The sequence below is a fragment of the Glycine max genome, chromosome 10 (genome assembly GCF_000004515.6).
Source record: "Glycine max cultivar Williams 82 chromosome 10, Glycine_max_v4.0, whole genome shotgun sequence".
NCBI lineage: Eukaryota > Viridiplantae > Streptophyta > Magnoliopsida > Fabales > Fabaceae > Glycine > Glycine max.
Window position 1 is genome coordinate 954,526 of NC_038246.2, and position 19,173 is coordinate 973,698.

General features: G+C 30.0%; 2 protein-coding genes, 1 long non-coding RNA gene and 1 other non-coding gene across 4 annotated transcripts; 2 read left to right on the plus strand and 2 right to left on the minus strand.

Moving 5' to 3' along the window:
* Positions 1-5,052: 5,052 nt before the first annotated feature.
* On the plus strand, positions 5,053-5,870 carry LOC106794873 (uncharacterized). Its single transcript, XR_001382925.3, has 2 exons — positions 5,053-5,268; positions 5,356-5,870. It is a non-coding gene; the product is annotated as an uncharacterized lncRNA (long non-coding RNA).
* Positions 5,871-7,323: 1,453 nt separating this feature from the next.
* On the minus strand, positions 7,324-7,396 carry TRNAF-GAA (transfer RNA phenylalanine (anticodon GAA)). The gene has a single exon. It is a non-coding gene; the product is annotated as a tRNA-Phe (tRNA).
* Positions 7,397-9,213: 1,817 nt separating this feature from the next.
* On the plus strand, positions 9,214-11,808 carry LOC100778623 (ADP-ribosylation factor). The gene is made up of 7 exons (XM_003535827.5): positions 9,214-9,389; positions 9,818-9,971; positions 10,128-10,198; positions 10,943-11,062; positions 11,165-11,283; positions 11,381-11,462; positions 11,567-11,808. The coding sequence occupies exons 2-7, from the start codon at positions 9,824-9,826 to the stop codon at positions 11,570-11,572; spliced, it is 546 nt and encodes a 181-aa protein (XP_003535875.1). The 5' UTR covers positions 9,214-9,389; positions 9,818-9,823; the 3' UTR covers positions 11,573-11,808.
* Positions 11,809-12,955: 1,147 nt separating this feature from the next.
* LOC100776870 (putative pentatricopeptide repeat-containing protein At1g02420) lies at positions 12,956-13,795 on the minus strand. The gene has a single exon (XM_003536810.3). The coding sequence runs from the start codon at positions 13,793-13,795 to the stop codon at positions 12,956-12,958; it is 840 nt and encodes a 279-aa protein (XP_003536858.1).
* Between the last annotated feature and the right edge of the window lie 5,378 nt (positions 13,796-19,173).

Sequence of the window (19,173 nt, forward strand, 5' to 3'; positions counted from 1 at the left end):
ATATGTAGAGTTATAACTTTGTTGCGTGATGTGTACTTAAGCTCTTCTATTAACACTAACATACAAAAGTTAATCGATGAATGAATTTGTTACACTTTTTTTACTCTCAGGATTAAAATTTAAATTTTCATATTTCTAAGAACAAATTTTTCAATACTTTTCACATTTATTAACAAAAATAATTGTTTTTTTATAATTAATAGGCCTTCTCGAATTCACGAGCGGTGGAGATAATGAGATTTTGACCAATTTAATTCATTTCTAAAACTATTATTGATTAAAAAAGATTAAATTACATCATAATTGAAATTTCATAAAATTATTATATAATTTTTTTAACTGTAACCTCTTTATAGGAGAGCTCTTTTGTAGGGAAGCTCGGTATAATATTTTTAAAATAATTGAGAATAGTTAATGTAATGTACTACTATAGGGTGTCGGTATATTTTTTAAAAATTAAGGAAGTTAATGTAAAGAGAAATAAAAGCATAAAGAATTTGTTTAATTTTATAGGAGTAATTAGTATAATTTACCTATTAAAAAATGAGAAAAAAGAGAAACTATTTATTAATGATTTTTTGTCCTATGACATATTAAAACATTAATTTGTGTTTTTGAAAAATTATTAATGTGGATTGTTGCTAATATTCAATTATTTTTACAGTAGTAGAAAAATTGTTTCTTTATATATCTTTGGAAGACAAACTAAAGACATGACTACCACATCAAAGAAGCAAAGGACTAAGATTAAAGTTTAAGAGACAAGAATTCATACAAAGAAATTAGTGAAGACATCCTTCCAACCATCTTTTGTTATACATCAGTCAAGCTTCCTAAAAACAATAATATTATTACGACTTCATTGCCAAGAAAAATGAACACCAATAGTATGGATATCATTAAAACTATAAACATTCATCATATTGCTAAGTGAGCAGCTTTATCATTAAAAAAGGAACCACTTTTTTTTTTTCTTTTTATCATTAGACATAGGAATATCATCGAAATCACCCATCATCATGTAGGGGCATGGCGATGGTTGCTCTAAGATTTATAATATGATCCTAGCTAGAGATTATACCAAACTAATGGATAGAGTAACATAAACACTAGTACAACCCCCAAGTGCAAGGACCTAGGTGGAGATTCAAAGTGATTACTTGGTGGAAGGAATCAACAATAATCTCACCTTATTCACATATATCTCTTAAAACTTACTCAACTAAGAAGATTGAGTGAAATAAATAACTTGATAAAAGCTTTAAAACTTTTTTTCATTGCACAAAATTTAGGAAGAGGAGATAATATCCCAACCTAAGACAAGAAAAACTTTCGGGTTTAAAAAATACTTATAAAGATACTCACCCCAAGATGAGGAAATGTTCAAACCCACCCTGTCAAATACAAGTGTGTTTTGCTCTACTCAATTAACCCTTAGAGTTTCTTTATGTTTTTTTTTTTAGTTTTATCTATCTCCCCAATTAAATTATTACAAAATCACTTTTGTTCCTTTCCTTTTCATAACCAAATATGCATATATTATTTTCTTATATAATAAATTATATAAAATGATTATTACATAAAAATCATATAAAAAATATTATTAATTTTTTTATTCTAACTCTTATCGGTAATAATAATAATAATAATTTCCATTTTCATTCTTTTTCTTATCCATAAATATAAAGTAGAATATTTTTGGTGCAAATCATGGTATTCTTTGAAACTTAAGACTAACTTTTTGATATATTAAAATCTATTTAAGAAGTTGATGTATCTAAACGGATGTTCTTTCATATGCAAGAATAAAAAATTAAATTGATGATCACGTATTTAAGTAATAAAATTATTTATTAATCATATTTTTTTAATATCTATTAGTTATGTTACCCCATATTGATAATATAAAGTAGAATAGGAAGAAATACGGTTGAAACTTGTGAAAGATTAAAAAAGAAAAAAAGAATCTTTTTGTATAGTGGACCGACCACTTTGGTAGGCAGGGAGAAGAGAATTTTATTTTTAATAACATTATATATCTTTAGTAATCTTTTTTATATCTTATTTTAAGTATCAAACAAAAATAGTTATATTTGATATATTAAAAATATAAAAATGTTTACTATTTTTTATTTTAACTAAGTTAATTGATAAAAAAATCTAAGAAATTTTAGAATTTATTCCCAGCCGCATCTAACACTTGATATTTAACAATGACATGCAGGTCATTGGTCCAGAAGAAACGTTTAAATTCTCCATGTCACTACTAGGAAGCATTGGTGCTACCAATTTTTATTGGAAAAAATTAAGAGATTTTTTTTATAAATAATTATCAAAATTTATTTTATATTATGCAAAATTAATGGATGACTAAATTTCTTAAGAAATTCTTGAAGGACTAAAAATTGAAATAAAAAGTTGAGGGAATAAAAATTTAATTAACTTTTTAATTTTTTAATAATACAACTTTTTAAAAATAAAAAATGATATTTTTATGATTATGTTTTAAAAAGTAATATAATAAATAAACCATGTTTTTGACCAGAAAAAAAATGTTTTTATACATTTTTTCTAGGAACAGTTTTTCTTTTATTTTAACAATCCTGACGGCTCATGTCTAACGAGTCAGCGTATAGTATTCCCCACTACATTTCTACCCCTAAGAATAAGGAATTTAGATATGGGATCAATAATTTTTTTAATAACTTTATGACTCATTCAATAATATCACAAGAAAAATTCATATCTAAAAGAATCAAAGACCAATGTATTTGGTAAAAAACAGTCTGCTGGTTTTAGGAAGTATTTTTATTTTTATTTTTAGCTTTAAATTTAAACAGAAAAAGTGAAAATAGAAAAAACAAAATTTATCATCCATAATAATTCCACCAAACTCGAAAAATATTTTATCGAGTGACAATACTCTTAATTTAGAAAGGAAAAGATTAAAAATAATAAATCATCATTTTTTCCTGTCTTACATGTAAACTTTAAAAATTAAAAATAAGATATTACTTTTGTAAATAAAACTGAAAATAAAAAAAAACAAAACCAAACAATCTCTAACTTTATTTATTCCTTCTAAAGTTGTAATACACAATATTTTGTGACGTCATATTACATAAAAACATAATTAATTTGTGCATATAATAATTATATCGCTTTTCCAGTTCTAATTCTAAACTGTTGAGAAAAAGGGAAAAGGGTTAGAAAGTATTCCTCTGTCCGCTTGCTTTGTGATTTTGTTTTATTTTTTATTATTTTTAACAAAACTCAAGTACAGTACTTAAATTTAATAATTTTGAATCATATATGATAGATATTTTTATTTAGGATGAGATAAATTTTAGATATTTTTGTTTATGATGAAGAAGATACTGAGACATTATTACAGAAAATATAAACTTATAAATTCTTTGAATAATCTTAAATATATATGGGTTTCGAAAATCAAAACATTAAATTTAGGGATTCTAATAATCTTTGAGTTTTATATGATATGTTTTATTTGAATGTGTTTAGGTTTATTTAAATATTTTATTTATTGAGAAAGTCATAAATTATGATTATTTTAATTTGACTTTTATTAGAGTATATATATATTATTTTAAATTTATTACAAATATCTTGATTGATTTGTCGAACTATTACGTTAATTAAAAACAACATTATTTACATATTTTTTAAGATTGTTTTCTTCATTTGGATTATCATCCCATTAAAAGTATCCTTCTCACGTGAAAAAAATTATGAAAAAACTTAAAAATTTAAAGAGGGTCTTTGGTTTGATTGTTTTTTGTTTTCATTTTTATTAAAAACAGAAAATGGTGATAAAAATGTATTTGATTGGATTTGTGAAAACATTTTCACTGAAAATGAAAACAAGAAACAATTAGAAAATGAAAACAATAAAATTTCATTTTTAGTTGAAAACAGAAATCTTATTTTGGGTAAAATGAAAATGTCATGGCAAATAATGTAATTTTAAGCAAATCTAAAAATACAAAAAAGACAAAAAGTCAATATATCATAAATTTTCAGTGTTTTTATTTCTTAAAAACAGAAAACAAGATGTCAAACCAAACATGTTTTTAGAATTCTAATCTTTTGAAAATTAAAATAATTTTTAGAAAATGAAAATAGAAAATGAAAATGCAAACCAAATAGTATTTGATTTGTATTTTTATTTTTATTTCCTGTTTTCATTTTCAAAATATTAGAATTTTAAAAACATGTTTGGTTTGATTTTTTATTTTATGCTTTCAAGAAATACTGAAAATGCGTTTTAAAAAAGAAATGTATTTTTAGATTTGCTTAAAATTGCATTCCTTGTCACCGTGTTTTCATTTTATCCGAGGTTTCCTGAAAATGTTTTCAAAAATTCAACCAAACGCATATTCATCACCATTTTCTATTTTCAGTGAAAATGAAAACATAAAACAACCAAACCAAACACCTCCTAATTATTTTTAGATATATTTTTAGTTTTGTTAATACCAAGAATGAATGTGGAATATGATTAATTACATTATACTTTTAGTGTTGATTATTTTTAGATGCACATATTTAATAATAATATTTTTAATTATGTAAAAACTTATTTATTTGATTTTGATATTTTCAAATTAATATAATTTTAAAATTTTATATTCTTTACTATGAGTTATTATTTTAATAAAAAATATTACAACTCACAATATAATTTTTTTTACACATTTCCATTCCATTTCCACTCATAAGGTGACAATATTCCATTTGCATTCCATTTCCACCGCTCATGAAGTGACAATATTTCTACTTTGTCTATTTACGTTTCAGACTATCAGACTCTCCATAACAGGAAATTACCAAGCCTATGCAACGAACATTCTGATGGTGGCTGGAGCATTTTTTGAATTGATGCCAAAATCATATAGCTATTAAATGGTAGTTTATGTCTTTATATAGATGATTGAGAATTAAATGATACCCACATAAATGATTGAAAAATACTATACCAATCATAATTATGTACACAAACTAGTTTAAAATGCGAGTCTTGCATTGCTTAGTGGCATCAGTTGTTGAAGACTTGAAAATGTGAGTCACGTTTACTTTTCCAAAGAGGCACTCATGTCAAGCCGTGGAAAATCATCTATTTCTTTTTTTCAATCACACAAATACAAAAATTAATGAATAATACTAAGTTGATCTCTTAAATTAGAAATATCAGTTAGCTTGTGGTTAATATTACAAAAAGTATCATTTTAATGTTTAAAAGTTAAAAAGGTAAAAATGTAATTTTCATTTAATTTCTCTGATTTTAAAAACATGTGATTTTGATCTTTCCATTAAGATGCTTCCGGTGACCGGCAGGTTATAAACGTTGACCACCCTAATAATATTGGTTTCCGTCAGCAACCACTGCAACCCAGAACAAAGAAAAAGTAAACAAAGCAAGAAAAAGGCGTTGCAGATCGGAGTTTCAACTGCCAGAATCGAAGCCGTGGTTGGTGGTGGAGCAGATCTGAGTTTCCGATAGAAGCTGTGGTCGGTGTTGGTGCAGATCTGAGTTTCCACTCTCAATCCTTTCGTGCCGGTGGCGGTGCAGATCTGAGGGTCGCTTATGGAGGATTTGGAAGCGCCGCGAGTCTTCTCCACCGCCGACAGAACGAGATGGCAAATCGTAATGCATGTCTAACATGTTTCATTTCTGTGCGATTTGGTTGCTTTTTCCTTTCTTTTTGAATGTGCACTTGGCCAATCCTAATGCATACTATTGGCGAAAGAAACTATTTGCTTTTAATTTATTTATCTTAATGAATGGGCGTTGCTGAATGCATCTAAAGCCTGAAATATCAAATTTCAACTTCAATGAATTTATGTTCTTATCTTTCTATGTGTGCTTTAGCATATTGTTGTTAGACTGTTAGAGTCTTTATGATCTGGTTCTTCGTTTTTCGTTTGTTTAGTATGAGAAAGAGTACTTTTTTTTTTTGTTTTGAATTTTTGCGTGGTTTGGATCTTTGAGGAAAAGAACGATAGAGGAGGTGTTAGTTAATTTGGGGTTACAGAAACGGGTTAAAGAATAAGAGATTTATTTTTGGTTTTTAATAAACAATTAACTTAATAATCCTATTAATCACAACTAATAGTTAATAAACAAAATATAAGTGTCACATCACTGGTTTAATTCGTCAACTTTGTAAATCATCGGTCAATGAAAACAGTTTGACTGAGAAATTAAAATTATTAATTTTTTAAATTAGGAAAACTAAATGTTTGAATTAAATTTTAAGGGAACTAAAATTATGATTTTTTAAACTAAGGATTAAAATTACACTTTAATCATATTAGAATTACTAAACCAAAAACATTCAAGCCTCTCGAACCTTAGTATTAAATAGTGATTACTTTAGTTTCTAAACTTTTAAAAATAATAGAAATTTAAATAAAACATAACATTTGTATAATTTTTCAAGATTAATTTAGAATATTACTTTTGAATCAACGTGCCTGTATAAATAGCTAGAAGTTCAAATTTAATGGTTGTTGCAAGGGTTGGTGTCAATTCAGTAGTTTAAATATATAGAATCGGGTTTAGTTTAATCAGCATAGTTCCTTTATATATTTGGACTCCTATAATAGATTTGACATATTTGTTTCAATGGTACAACAATGTAATTTAGGATTGAATTCAGCGTTGAGAGCAACCATTATGGATTCACACAAAGAAAAGGAAGTAATACAGTCATGAATAATGAAGGAAGAAAAATAAGTGAGGTCTATAAAAACACAGTACTCATGCAAAGGTGTATAAATTACAAAAAATAAGGTAAGTAAATAATTACAAAATCAATTAAAGAACACCTGATACAGATTTCTAAGATAATTGTATATCTCTACATGATTCATCATCCTTATAATTAATTATACTCATTTCAATACTTCCCCTTTGGTGTGTGAACCGAATTAGCAAAATACTCAACTTACCAAACGTCTTGAGAAACCAATCTCAACCAAGAGCCTAAATAAAAATGTTTGTCAGCTGATTTTCTGAAGAGATTGCCCGATACATAAGCTCATGAGATCGGACATATTGTAGAATGAAATGGACATTTGATCTCAATGTACATAGCATATTCATGAAAAAATAGAATTCGGGTATGACAAGGTACTCGCAATTTTTGTAGGAGGCCAATTTACCAACTTGGCTTACGTTCACCATATTTTATACTTGGCTAAGAGGGTATTTTTCATGGCTTATATCATGTCTACACTTTATATGCAATTCTCAGGCTTTCACGAGGGTCAACAAAAATAAAATGAAAAATAACTAACAAATGCGGTGAGCGTGGATCGAACACGCGACCTTCAGATCTTCAGTCTGACGCTCTCCCAACTGAGCTATCCCCGCAATTTATTAATGATACATAATTTTTTTTAAATATACAAAATTATTGCACACAGTTTTTAGTGACACATTTGAAGTTTGGGTACCAAACATGTCTCATCCAAATCCACATACATTTGTTTTCAACAACCCACATAAGAAATGTAAGAAATATGCATTTCCTTTATGCACTTCACCACCTACTTCATGCAATTATCTTTTTCATTATGTGAACAAAATTATCTTTAATGAGTCTCAACACTCCCTTCCCCAAATATTGTTTTAGAATGGGTATTCCATAATACACCTGCAATCCATAATGGATATTTCAGAACACATTTTGAAATGGGCATTTTGAAACCCCTATTTTGAAAGAAGAAAATTTAAAACACTTTTTTAGAATGAGTATTCTAGAATACGTTTTGAGATTTACAAATCTATTATGGAATACTCATTTTGTAATACACTTGTAAAAATGGAATGTGTTACGGAATACCTATTTCAAAAACCATAAAATCAAAAGTTCTTAATTACGAAATAAGTGTTTTGTAGTATATTTATGGATTTACAAGTGTATCAAATGGTATTCCATAATAGACTTGAACATCCCAAAATGTGTTTTGGAACACCCAGAACTAAACACCCACACCACGGTAGACCAAAACCATATTACCTTCGCTGGTGACCAAGGGAAGCAATGACGTGGCGTGTGGGAGAAGGAAGCAATAGTGTGGTGTCACGTGGGAGAGGGATGTAAGAATGCCATTGGAAGGAGGTTGCCAAAACAGGGTCTCGTGGGAGGTGCAAGGGCTTCTAAAGGGCAAGAGAGGCGTTACGGATTTATGGTTGATACATTTAGGAGAAGAGAGTGTTGAAACTCATTAAGGATAATTTAGTCCACACAAGTAAAAGTGGAAAGTGCAGAAAGTAAATGTCCAAGAAATAACTGAAACCAGACATATGGACTGTATATGACCCAATTCAATTCCCAAGCCCGTTTATCATGTAGGGGAAGCCTCATTATTTATGACCTATCATTATGTTTTTCAACGGTTAAATACACCTCCCTTAATTATGTCTTCTCTCTTTATTCCGCTTAAGAGTGTTGTTAAACAATTGGAACAAATATGAGATCCTTTTTTAAAACTAATTATGGATGCTATAAAGATTAATATAACCAGGAATCTTGTCTAATGATTTTAGATCATATGACCTACTTTTTTTTTCAAAAAAAAAAAAATATTAGACCACATGAAACTAAAATGATTTACTTTTGAACTTCCTTTCCTCCAACACTTCAATATATATATATATATATATATATAATCTTACTTTATAGTTTAAATAAAATGAATTTAATATCCCTTAAAAAAATGTATAGTCACATGAATATAAACACGTCAAACACATCTCCTTAAATTTTAGAATTAAATAATAATGTTATCACTTAATTCACCACAATCCACACCCAAACTATTCATAATTTTGTAAGTCATTTGTAGAGGTTGGTCTTCTTTAGTAAATATAAACAATTACAAACGAGTTATGTACTTTAAAATTTCGCTCAATATATATATATATATATATATATATATAAATCAGTTGTTGATATTGCAACTTAAAAAATACTAGTATTTTATCTTAACAAGCTGATTTACATTCAAAAGAATTAAAAAAAGTAACACATTTTTTATTTTTTTCTTTAAAAGAGCGGAATAAAATGTTTAAATATAAACGAGAGAAATGGAAAATCTGAGGATGTAAGTCATGTAGAAGAAAAAAGAAAAGAAAAGAAGCGAATATCTTAGTTAATAGAAAGTTAACGAGCGTAAAGTGGTAAACCGAAATTATAAGTAGAGGGAATAAACGACGTTATGACGGGGAAACACGAATTTTGGATCTTATAAATCCGGCAAGGCCTGCCTGTGAGACCATCTCAATTTCTTTTCTCTTTGTCGCAAAGAGAAGAGATCTGCCTCCTTTTTCCTTCCCAAATCAAATCTATCTCTTCTTCAAGGTATGGATCTCTTCACCATTTCCATGTTTCTTTTTTGTTAGCTTTCCACATTCTTCTGTTTCTTCAGATTTTCTTTCTCTTGCGCTGCTGGATTTAATCCTAGATTAATTTCGCAATTTCTCGTGTATCTTAATTTTGATTTACGATCTGGTTACATCCTTGCTCGATCTGCATCGCGTATCGTGAGATCGCGCGATTTGAATCACCTCCTCGTTTTCTTTATCAGATCGGAACTTAATTTTGTTTGTTCATGCATGCAATACCGTTTGGTTCCCATTCATTTTACATGATTACTGAATTATGTGTCTCTTTGTGTGTTTGCATCATGTTATGGTGCATAATAACATCACCATGCCTTAATTTTTGTTTTATTTTCGTTTCAATTTGATTTGTTGTGATTGAAATTTGAATTTGTGGAATGATAATAGTTGAAAATGGGGCTGTCGTTCACCAAGTTGTTCAGCCGGCTGTTTGCCAAGAAAGAGATGCGTATACTAATGGTGGGTCTCGATGCTGCGGGTAAGACCACCATTCTGTACAAGCTCAAGCTTGGAGAGATTGTCACCACCATTCCCACCATTGGTAAGTTTCATTTCTTAAATGCCAACTGTTTTCTCTATTCACTCATGCAATGGATAGAAATAGAATATAGACGGCACATTTCTAACTAATTCTAATGATTGTGTGTCATAATAATAAGGACCTTGAGCAATTCTACTAATGTATCATTTGGTGCAGGGTTTAATGTGGAAACTGTGGAATACAAGAACATCAGCTTCACTGTCTGGGATGTTGGAGGTCAGGACAAGGTATTGTTTTTCCCCTCTCCATCTTCTTGTCTAGCTACTGACTGACATTATAGAACTTATGGTTATGTATGGTTTAGCAAACTGTTCGCAATGCTTTTGTTGATTTGATAACATGGTAATTGGCTGAAACTTTGCTTGAACTACTATTATGTATATGATATGATATGGTTTTGTTTCCAAATTTGAGTTGTGACCAGTAAATTTTGATGGTGAATCAATGAATGTATTTGATGCCATGACTGATGTTATCCTGTCCCATTAAGATACAGATGGGATTCAAAATACGTGTGTTGTTTGGAGATGCATGTGCTTAATTGTGCAATCTGCATGCAAATTTCAGTGTTTATGGCTATGCAATGCTTGTTATCGATCTCATAAACCAAATGGCAATGGAAACGTAGTCTTTTCGTATGTCTATTACTTGATTTCAAGTCTGCGGTTGTACTCGGTGTGAATAGTGTGAATAATTACTCAATCATGCAAACTAACTTTACAGGGTTTGGGTATGTTATAACCCTGGTTCAAATTGTCTTACCTTTGACCTCTTGTTATTCATGTATCTCTTTGAATTGTTTTAATTATGCCTCATTTAAAAGCAATATTGCTAAGAAAATGAAAGATAACCCACAAGGGACCAGCTATAACATCTCGTGCCACACATACATCACCACACACTCTACCCCCTGAACAACCGCACAATCATCTTCTCAATATAGTAGTAACCATTGATGTTTTTTCCTGTAGATCCGTCCTTTGTGGAGACATTACTTCCAAAATACACAAGGACTCATTTTTGTGGTTGATAGCAATGACAGGGACCGAGTTGTTGAAGCTAGAGATGAGTTGCATAGAATGTTGAATGAGGTAATAGTATGGATAATAATTGAGTGAATATGGAAGACAGTTTTTTCATATTTGGTTTCTCAGCTTAATTCTGGATGTTATTGGATAATCTTATTTTGGCAGGATGAGTTGAGAGATGCCGTGCTTCTAGTTTTTGCCAACAAGCAAGATCTTCCTAATGCTATGAATGCTGCAGAGATAACTGATAAGCTTGGTCTTCATTCCCTCCGTCAGCGCCACTGGTAAATATTGCTCTCAATATTCTTCTCCTCACCGTCCATATCTTCCTTCCTTCCTTCCTTCGTCACTCATTCTCACCTACATGCACTGTACCTCCAGGTATATCCAGAGCACATGTGCCACATCTGGTGAAGGGCTCTATGAAGGACTTGACTGGCTCTCAAACAACATTGCAAACAAGGTTAGTGCTGAATAAGTGAATAAGTGGATGATTTGCAGACTGAGCAATTTAGATTACACCTTGGCAGTTTAATTCATGCCTTTTATTTTTTGAATGATTTGCAGGCGTAGAGATTTGTTAGTTAAACGCAAGGAAGTTGAGTTTACTTCGGCCATTATGATCTCCAGTCTCTAATTTTCTTGCCCTACTTAGATTTTCATTACTTGAGCATGTATTTTTCTTGAAAAAGAACAGCGGTTTGTTACTGAAGAACAATTTGAATTTTTTTTCCATGTATAACCAAATAGCATTGTTTACTATTTGATTTGTTAAGTCAATTGAATTATATAAAGCCTCGTATTATGTCTATGATTCTTGCCACAATTTGTATTCGACTGTGTCCCGGCAAATTGAAGGGAAGACATGGTTTTTATTTTGGAACCCATCTCTCTTTCCTTTGAAGGAAAGATATTATACTATGTAAAATCAAATTCTAAAGCATATTAAATTTAAATTATTATTATGGAGCCACTAATTGAGTAAAACATGTGAAAGAACAATTTTACAAAAAAATGAGCTAAAATTTAATTAATTGAATTAATGGGTGGACGTACAAACAGGATTTGGCTTGGTGACTTCTTGATACCCTATTCCAAATATACAAGTGATGCAGCACTAAGAAATTAATACTATCGGAAGTGAGTTGTGAGCTTTTGATCACCCCATCCATCTTCAAGATACCTCAACGCAAGTGTTAAACGATATAAGATCATTTTCATTTGTGTTCAATTGGCCAATTGGGGACAAAAACAAAGACTCAAACTGGAAAATCGTAATAGTTTAAACATCCAGGTAGCCTGTAGGTATACCTGAAAGTGTCACTGAATTTTCATGTTGGTACTTGGTATGGAGGGCCAGGGTATTTATCACATAGATTGGTCCACAAAAAAGGATCCAAATCTTCAAATTTCCAGGTTGTAAAGTTGACCATAAAAAGTCATCGAATTCAAACTTTTTGAAAACCTTCCAAAAGGTTTTGAATGGAAAAAGCAATGTCAAAAGGTCAATACTAAGTATCAAAACCTCGTTAGTTCCCGAACATGATTGTATGCTCAAAGTAAGAGTAACAGATTACCAATGGAATGACAGTAACAAGCAAGCTTACCACTTCCAACCAGTTCTATTCTGCAAAATGCTTGACAAATTGTGCGCATTTTACTCAAGCAAACAGCTGATGCTGATTAGTCTCAGTGGAGCCAATAACCTCTCCCATCACTTAGAATGCCTAATCTTTACTATACTGATTCACTTAAATAACTGTTCAACCGTCTTATCTGAGCTATTTTTCTTGAATCTTCGCACACATTTCACAACTCATTCTAAAAGGCATAACTGGTCTCTGGGTCATGTTTCCTACAACTTCTGCCACAGTTCAAGACCCTGGCTCTTCCTTTCATTTTGCCATCATCAGTTCAAACCTTTAGAAAAGAGAGAACCTGGTGTCTCAACTGGGCTCACCGTACTTGCAATGGTCGCCGAAATATGGCCATTTTCTGCGTCAAGCTCTGAAGGGCCTCGTGTCTATTTGCTAGTTCCATGAGAACCTTGATTCTCCTGAACGACACATGACTTGGCTTCTGCCCCTTCTCAACCATCTCCAAGAAACACTTCTCTGCTTCCTCCAACTTACCCATATCACAAAGCAAATCAAACAGCACATCAGAAACCAATGTATACGACCCAAAACCCTTCTCAACCATGTCCCCCCATAACTGCATCGCCATCTCCACCTTCTCATGCCTCTTAAACAACCTCATTAAGAACATACAAAACTGCGTATTCGGAAGACACCCTTCAATCATCATCCTCTGGTACATGTTCCAAGAGCTCTGTAAATCATTGGACCAGCAAAAGACCCTAAAGAACAAATTGTAAGTAGTTGCATTTGGACTCAAACCCTTGCTCGCCATCTCCTCCACCAAACCAGGAGCATCACCAAGCCTCTTGGCAATACAAAAGTTCCTGATGTTGTACGCCGCAGCATCAGGGTAACACCCATACTCCTTCAAAACATTCCTAGCCTTATCAGGCTGCCCAATCAACCCCAAGCCACAAATGATACAGGTATACGTGATCACATCCGGCGACAAATCCCGGTCACGCATTTCATCAAGAATGTTGACTATTGATTTTAGGGACTGTTTCAGCTGTTCCGGCGTGGAGATGCTGCTGAGGATGCCCAAGACTTTCTCTACGTCTTGGTTTTGGTTGGAGCTTAAGAGGCGGTGCAGAATTAGGGTTGAGGGAGGAATGCAATTCGACGGGGATTCAACGGAGTAACGCCTCAGCAACATTTAAAATTTGTCAACCAAACAGAATATGAAATTCCTCATCATCTCGAGAAACATGGCATGATGCATTATCTTGTTTTTCTAAATTTGTTCATTTGCATGTTCTGATGGCCATTTTTCTTTGATGGCTGATAAAAGTAATTGGTTTTGTTTCAAGTGTCCCAGATGTTCTATTAACCCTTTACCTTCTTATGGACACTTGATTGACCAGAAAAAACACACCATTTTTTCTTAAAAATGTGTTCATCATCAAATCAGGGCCTAGCCACATTAGGTTGTCTTCTCTATAGAAATAAAAAATTTACAAAATAGACCTTGGACTTTAAAGAAGAAGAGGATATTCATACATTGTAATTGTTCACTTGTAAATTGCTTGCCAGGGACATTGAACGGTAAATTCTTGTTAAATATGTTGATCTGGATTGATTGCTCTATTCCATAGCATGTAAAAAAAATTATCAATTATGAAAAAAAAAAGAAATTTTTTCTTTTCTATATATTCCATAGCATAATAAAATACTTTTTTCAGAATTAAGTGTCATTTTTAGTACACTCACGATCGACAATCATCTTATTATCACCTAAGAAAACAAAAATAATTTTTCTCTCAATAAATATTATTTATTAATTTGTTAGTTTTTATTAATACAAATGATTGAATATGCGATTTTTCTTTCTTAATCACGCATAACTCAACCAATTTTATATCTCTAAAACAATAAAGATGGTGGGTATATCCAGGTTGAGTTGTGATTTGTCCAAAATGATAAGTTGATAGCTCCAAACTCTATAGTTATCCACTTAGGCAGGCTGGTGACTTACCCAAACACAAAGTAATAGGATTTATTCATTTGAACTAAGCGAAATCAGACTGCACGAACAATGGTAAGTACCTACAAAAACATTTATGATGTTTAAGTCAATAAGAACTCCATGCAAAAGCTAAAAGTTATAAACGCATATCTATCCTTTTCTTTAGATACCAAAGCGCATATCGATCTTACTGACATTAAATCACAAAAAAATATTATATTAATAACATCACAACGCATAAACAGTGCATGATTACAATGAGTCCTATCAAACAGAGGACAGCCCGCCCCCACATATACACTCTTTAAAGCAAATAGCCTATCCTTGCACCTGACCATCGTATAGATTTATAGACATATAAGCTTTTAAAACTAGCCAACATAGTTCATAAATCTTAATATATACCACTGTGGCCAGAGCATATAATAAGATACGTATAGTAATATATCCCACTGACATTAGTAGTTACTAGTATTTATAAGAATAGTTGTAGGTTGGATTTCTACACTCAAGACCCATGATCTTCATAGAGACATTGCATTTATGTAATTATGTATGCCGTTTTGGATTTGTAAATACTAACTTAGTCTAGGATTTTATTTGACCAAAGTCAACAACACTTCAAGGAAAGAGCTCTGGATCATAATTGGGCCTAGTCCCCTAATACATAACAAGTTAAGAGAGAAAGTAAAAAATATTTGATCATGTGATAAGAAAAAGAAGAAAGAAAAGAAGTAAAGAAAAAATGAAATTAAATATAGGAAATATTTGATCATTGTTGTATCACTTGGAATTTTCCTCTTTGTCATTTTATATAATTTGAATGACACATTATGTTTTTCATGAATTATGTGTTCGTTTAAGATTTTAATTTATATGAACTGTGAACTAGCATGACTAAATATCTTTGCAGTGAAAACTGTCATTTTTCGGTTCAAAGTTCAAACCAAACCTGCATCATGCATGCGATTGGATCATCTCACAGAATCTTGATGACTTCAACAATTTTTCCAATTCGATGGCTATTTGGTCTTTTCGTCAACGAGCCATAAAACATATCAACGAATTTTCTCCTTTATATTCTTGCGCTGATCGCTCCCCATTAACGAGAGATAATTACATGAAGTCTAATTCTTCTTCTTTCTCATTGACTAGTCACTTAGCTTTAGTGCACAGATTTTCTCGGAGTATGTTCTTACAAATTAATCACCCAACACATTCTAATCATGAATGAGAAATTCGTGTATGTGTGCAGAAAAGTGGTGGGTAGTGGGCAGTTTTGCTTCCCATTCCATGGTCAATACTCAATACCATTCTTGCTTAGTGGGAATAAACCATGGACCCATCTCATGGTTTTCTTTTCCATGGTTCTTACGTATTAAATCAATAGAAATACTAATTCAAGATTAAATTATATCATACAAAAGAAAATAAATAGAAAGAAGGAAGAAATAAATAATAAAACGAATGGTGTGATAAAGTGAGATAAAGAAAAAGAATATATATAATATTATATAAATAATCTAACCCATAAATTAAAGTCAGGTTGGAGCACAAAAATCATGCCTTAGTGGTCGGTCTCGTAAAATGAATCATTTAGCGTATGCAAATCGTGGCCTTACATCACGACCCCATCACTCTGATACGAAGCATCCCCAAGAGCATTTTTAATAAGGGTTCATGAGATTGGATTCATCATTGCTTAAGAATTTTTTATACTGAAGATTAAGTTTTAGATTATCTTTAATGGAAGAATCATTTTGAATATTTGGATAATTTTTTATGGATCTCATGATATTATATATGATATAAGAATTTTTGTTATTTTTTATTATAATGGTAAAATTCAATTTAGACTCTTAAATTTTACTTATACAAAAGAAAAAAAAGAATCTTTCTTTTCTCTCAAATGATATTTAAAAAATTCTCAAGAAAGAGTAGTGTTAGATTTAGTGAACAAAAGTTATTAAGTTAAAAAACTCAACTCAAGAACTCGTATTAAGGATGCTTACATGAGAAAAACTTTCAAGAACTCATCTTTTTTTAAAAAAATATTATTTTGTAATGTCTCTTTCTCAAACTAATTTTAAATATGGAATCCATATATAAAAAATATCTAAAAAATCAAATTGAAATCTACTACTAGAGTAAAAAAAGAGAATTTTTTTACATACTATGTATATGATATTATAGGACCCAAAAAATAATCCAAAAATCCAAAATAAATTTTTCCTTAAAAAAAATACTGTAAGAAACTCCTTTTCTTTAATAATGGAGTAGTACTAGAAGTTTAGAATAATGAATGTATCAATGAGTTTAATTTATACTTTCATCAATGTAAAATTTTTATCTTCACCAAAAAAGAACTATAAAAATCTTATATTATTAATTAGTAATAAATAATTTTTTAAAAATTAATAAAATTATCATTTATAATAATATACATAATATTTTTTTAGTATGATGAGGGTGTAAAAGTATACATGAACTATTTACCCCTTTTTTTTTTTTTATCAATTTAATGAGTGGAGTAAATCCTTATAAATTAAACAGTCATCCAAAATACAAACAGACAATCGTAGTTAATTTTAAATTCTGGAATAATTTATCATTAACTTAATCCTTTAATACATAAACTATTATTAATTAAATTACGTTTTTGTTAAAAAAAACAAAGATAAAATATGATGAACTTTGTTATAAGAAGTCTTTAATGTTAAAGAGTTAAGGTAATGACAATATGGCACTTATCCATTACTAAAAAGACTAAATTGTTGTAAAAAAATCGTTGAAGTATATTAACAACAAAATCAATTAACGATCAAAGTGAGATAATACTTTGTACACTTAAAGGAAAAGAATATTAAAGTTTTACTATAAAGAGTCATATATGCTAGTATATTCTATTTATATAAGGTGAGATAATTAAATGTAATAATCGATGACATGTGGCCTGAAATCCTACAAGCATCTGGAATGAAAACATGCTCTTTTAGGTTACATGCACATACTGTAGAATAAGAATGGTAATGTTGGTAATGAAGTTATAGTAACTACAGTATATTATACTACATATTTCTATATTCATGCTTTAATAAAATTAAATATTTGTTTTCGGATTCGTATCCGTCCATATAGTAATTTTACTTTAACATATTAGATTGTGTAAAATTTGTTTTTTTTTAAATAATATATATATATATATATATGTATGTATGTATAGAGAGAGAGAGAGGTATTTTTAGATTGGATATCAAGAGATTTAATTAATTGATTGACCATGATATAAAAAAGTTGTAAATTTTTATATAATATTCAATTTCTACCAATAAAAAAAAGGATTGAATAGATGGGCTTACATGATCGTAATCCCTTGTAGCATACATAATGAAGTTCTTAGAATTAATTGAGTATGTGTTTAGAACTATGTTGGATGCGCACGTCAGAGAATGAAAGAGACACAGCAGCAATAAATAGATGCATCTCATTCAATTCAAGTCACATTTAGCACATTAAACGCGAAACTGAACACCATGCCAATATAATAAATGATTGTTTTTTTTTAATAAAAAACTGTGATTATTACTTAAAATTTAAAGCTAAAGACCTGATGTAGATATTTTTTTTTAAGCCCAAGGGTGGGGTGGGGTCGTGAGGATTGGAAATTACTCAAATTAGTAGGATGGATAACACCCATGCTGCCCTGCTTCTTACATATCAACAGGGAATACTACACAATATATGTTTTAAAAGACAATTATTTAATAATTAGTAATATAATACAGTTTTCATTAAGTTAATATTTAAATGTATACTTTATGAAATAAAAATATTAATAACACTCCGTACCATATTCTTTATAACACACTTTGTTATTAGTTAAAATTTATTGTTCTAAAAAAGATTTCTTCATTGATGAAGGTGACTTAGTCCAAAATGTTTCAGTAAAATATATTATTTAATTAGCCTCTCTATGTCAAAGTGAGGTAATTTATCATAGCCTACTAATGTATTATTTTTAATACTCATGGTTTGAGACATTATGACATATTAAAATATTATACTTTATTTTGAATTTTGAGAATTTTAATATGTGATTGTGAATATGCTAGCATTATGATGCACTTAATCCTTTGGAGATGACTGGATATTGAAATAAGGGGGTGCAAGTGCACCCCCTTAAATGAATTTAGGTCTGCCACTGGATCGACCCAAGGTTTGATTTGGTGGGAGGTATATTATAAGAGTTTCATTATGATCTAATTTGAATGATATAGATCGCTTGAGTTTCAAACATAAAGTGTGTAGAGACTAAGTTATAGGGATCTAATTATGATTCGACTCAAAGGATACATTTACAAAGTTATTAGAAAAAACATTCAACAAATGAGAAGTGAAACCTACTAAAATTTATAATTTTTAATCAATAATTTAAAATATTTTTAAAGAAAAAAAGTTATATACTGACAATATAAAATATTTTATATAATTATCTAATCACAACTATTATTCATTATATATAATAAGTTTATTGATTTTTAAAATAATTATCTTAAAATAATAATTTA

What these genes read in the sequence shown, in the direction of transcription:
- LOC100778623 (XM_003535827.5), top strand. Translation starts at nt 9,824, where the DNA reads ATGGGGCTGTCGTTCACCAAGTTGTTCAGCCGGCTGTTTGCCAAGAAA. An exon ending in CACCACCATTCCCACCATTG is followed by an intron (nt 9,972 to 10,127) that starts GTAAGTTTCATT and finishes CATTTGGTGCAG; the next exon opens with GGTTTAATGTGGAAACTGTG. An exon ending in TGCATAGAATGTTGAATGAG is followed by an intron (nt 11,063 to 11,164) that starts GTAATAGTATGG and finishes TTATTTTGGCAG; the next exon opens with GATGAGTTGAGAGATGCCGT.
- LOC100776870 (XM_003536810.3), bottom strand. Translation starts at nt 13,795, where the DNA reads ATGTTGCTGAGGCGTTACTCCGTTGAATCCCCGTCGAATTGCATTCCT.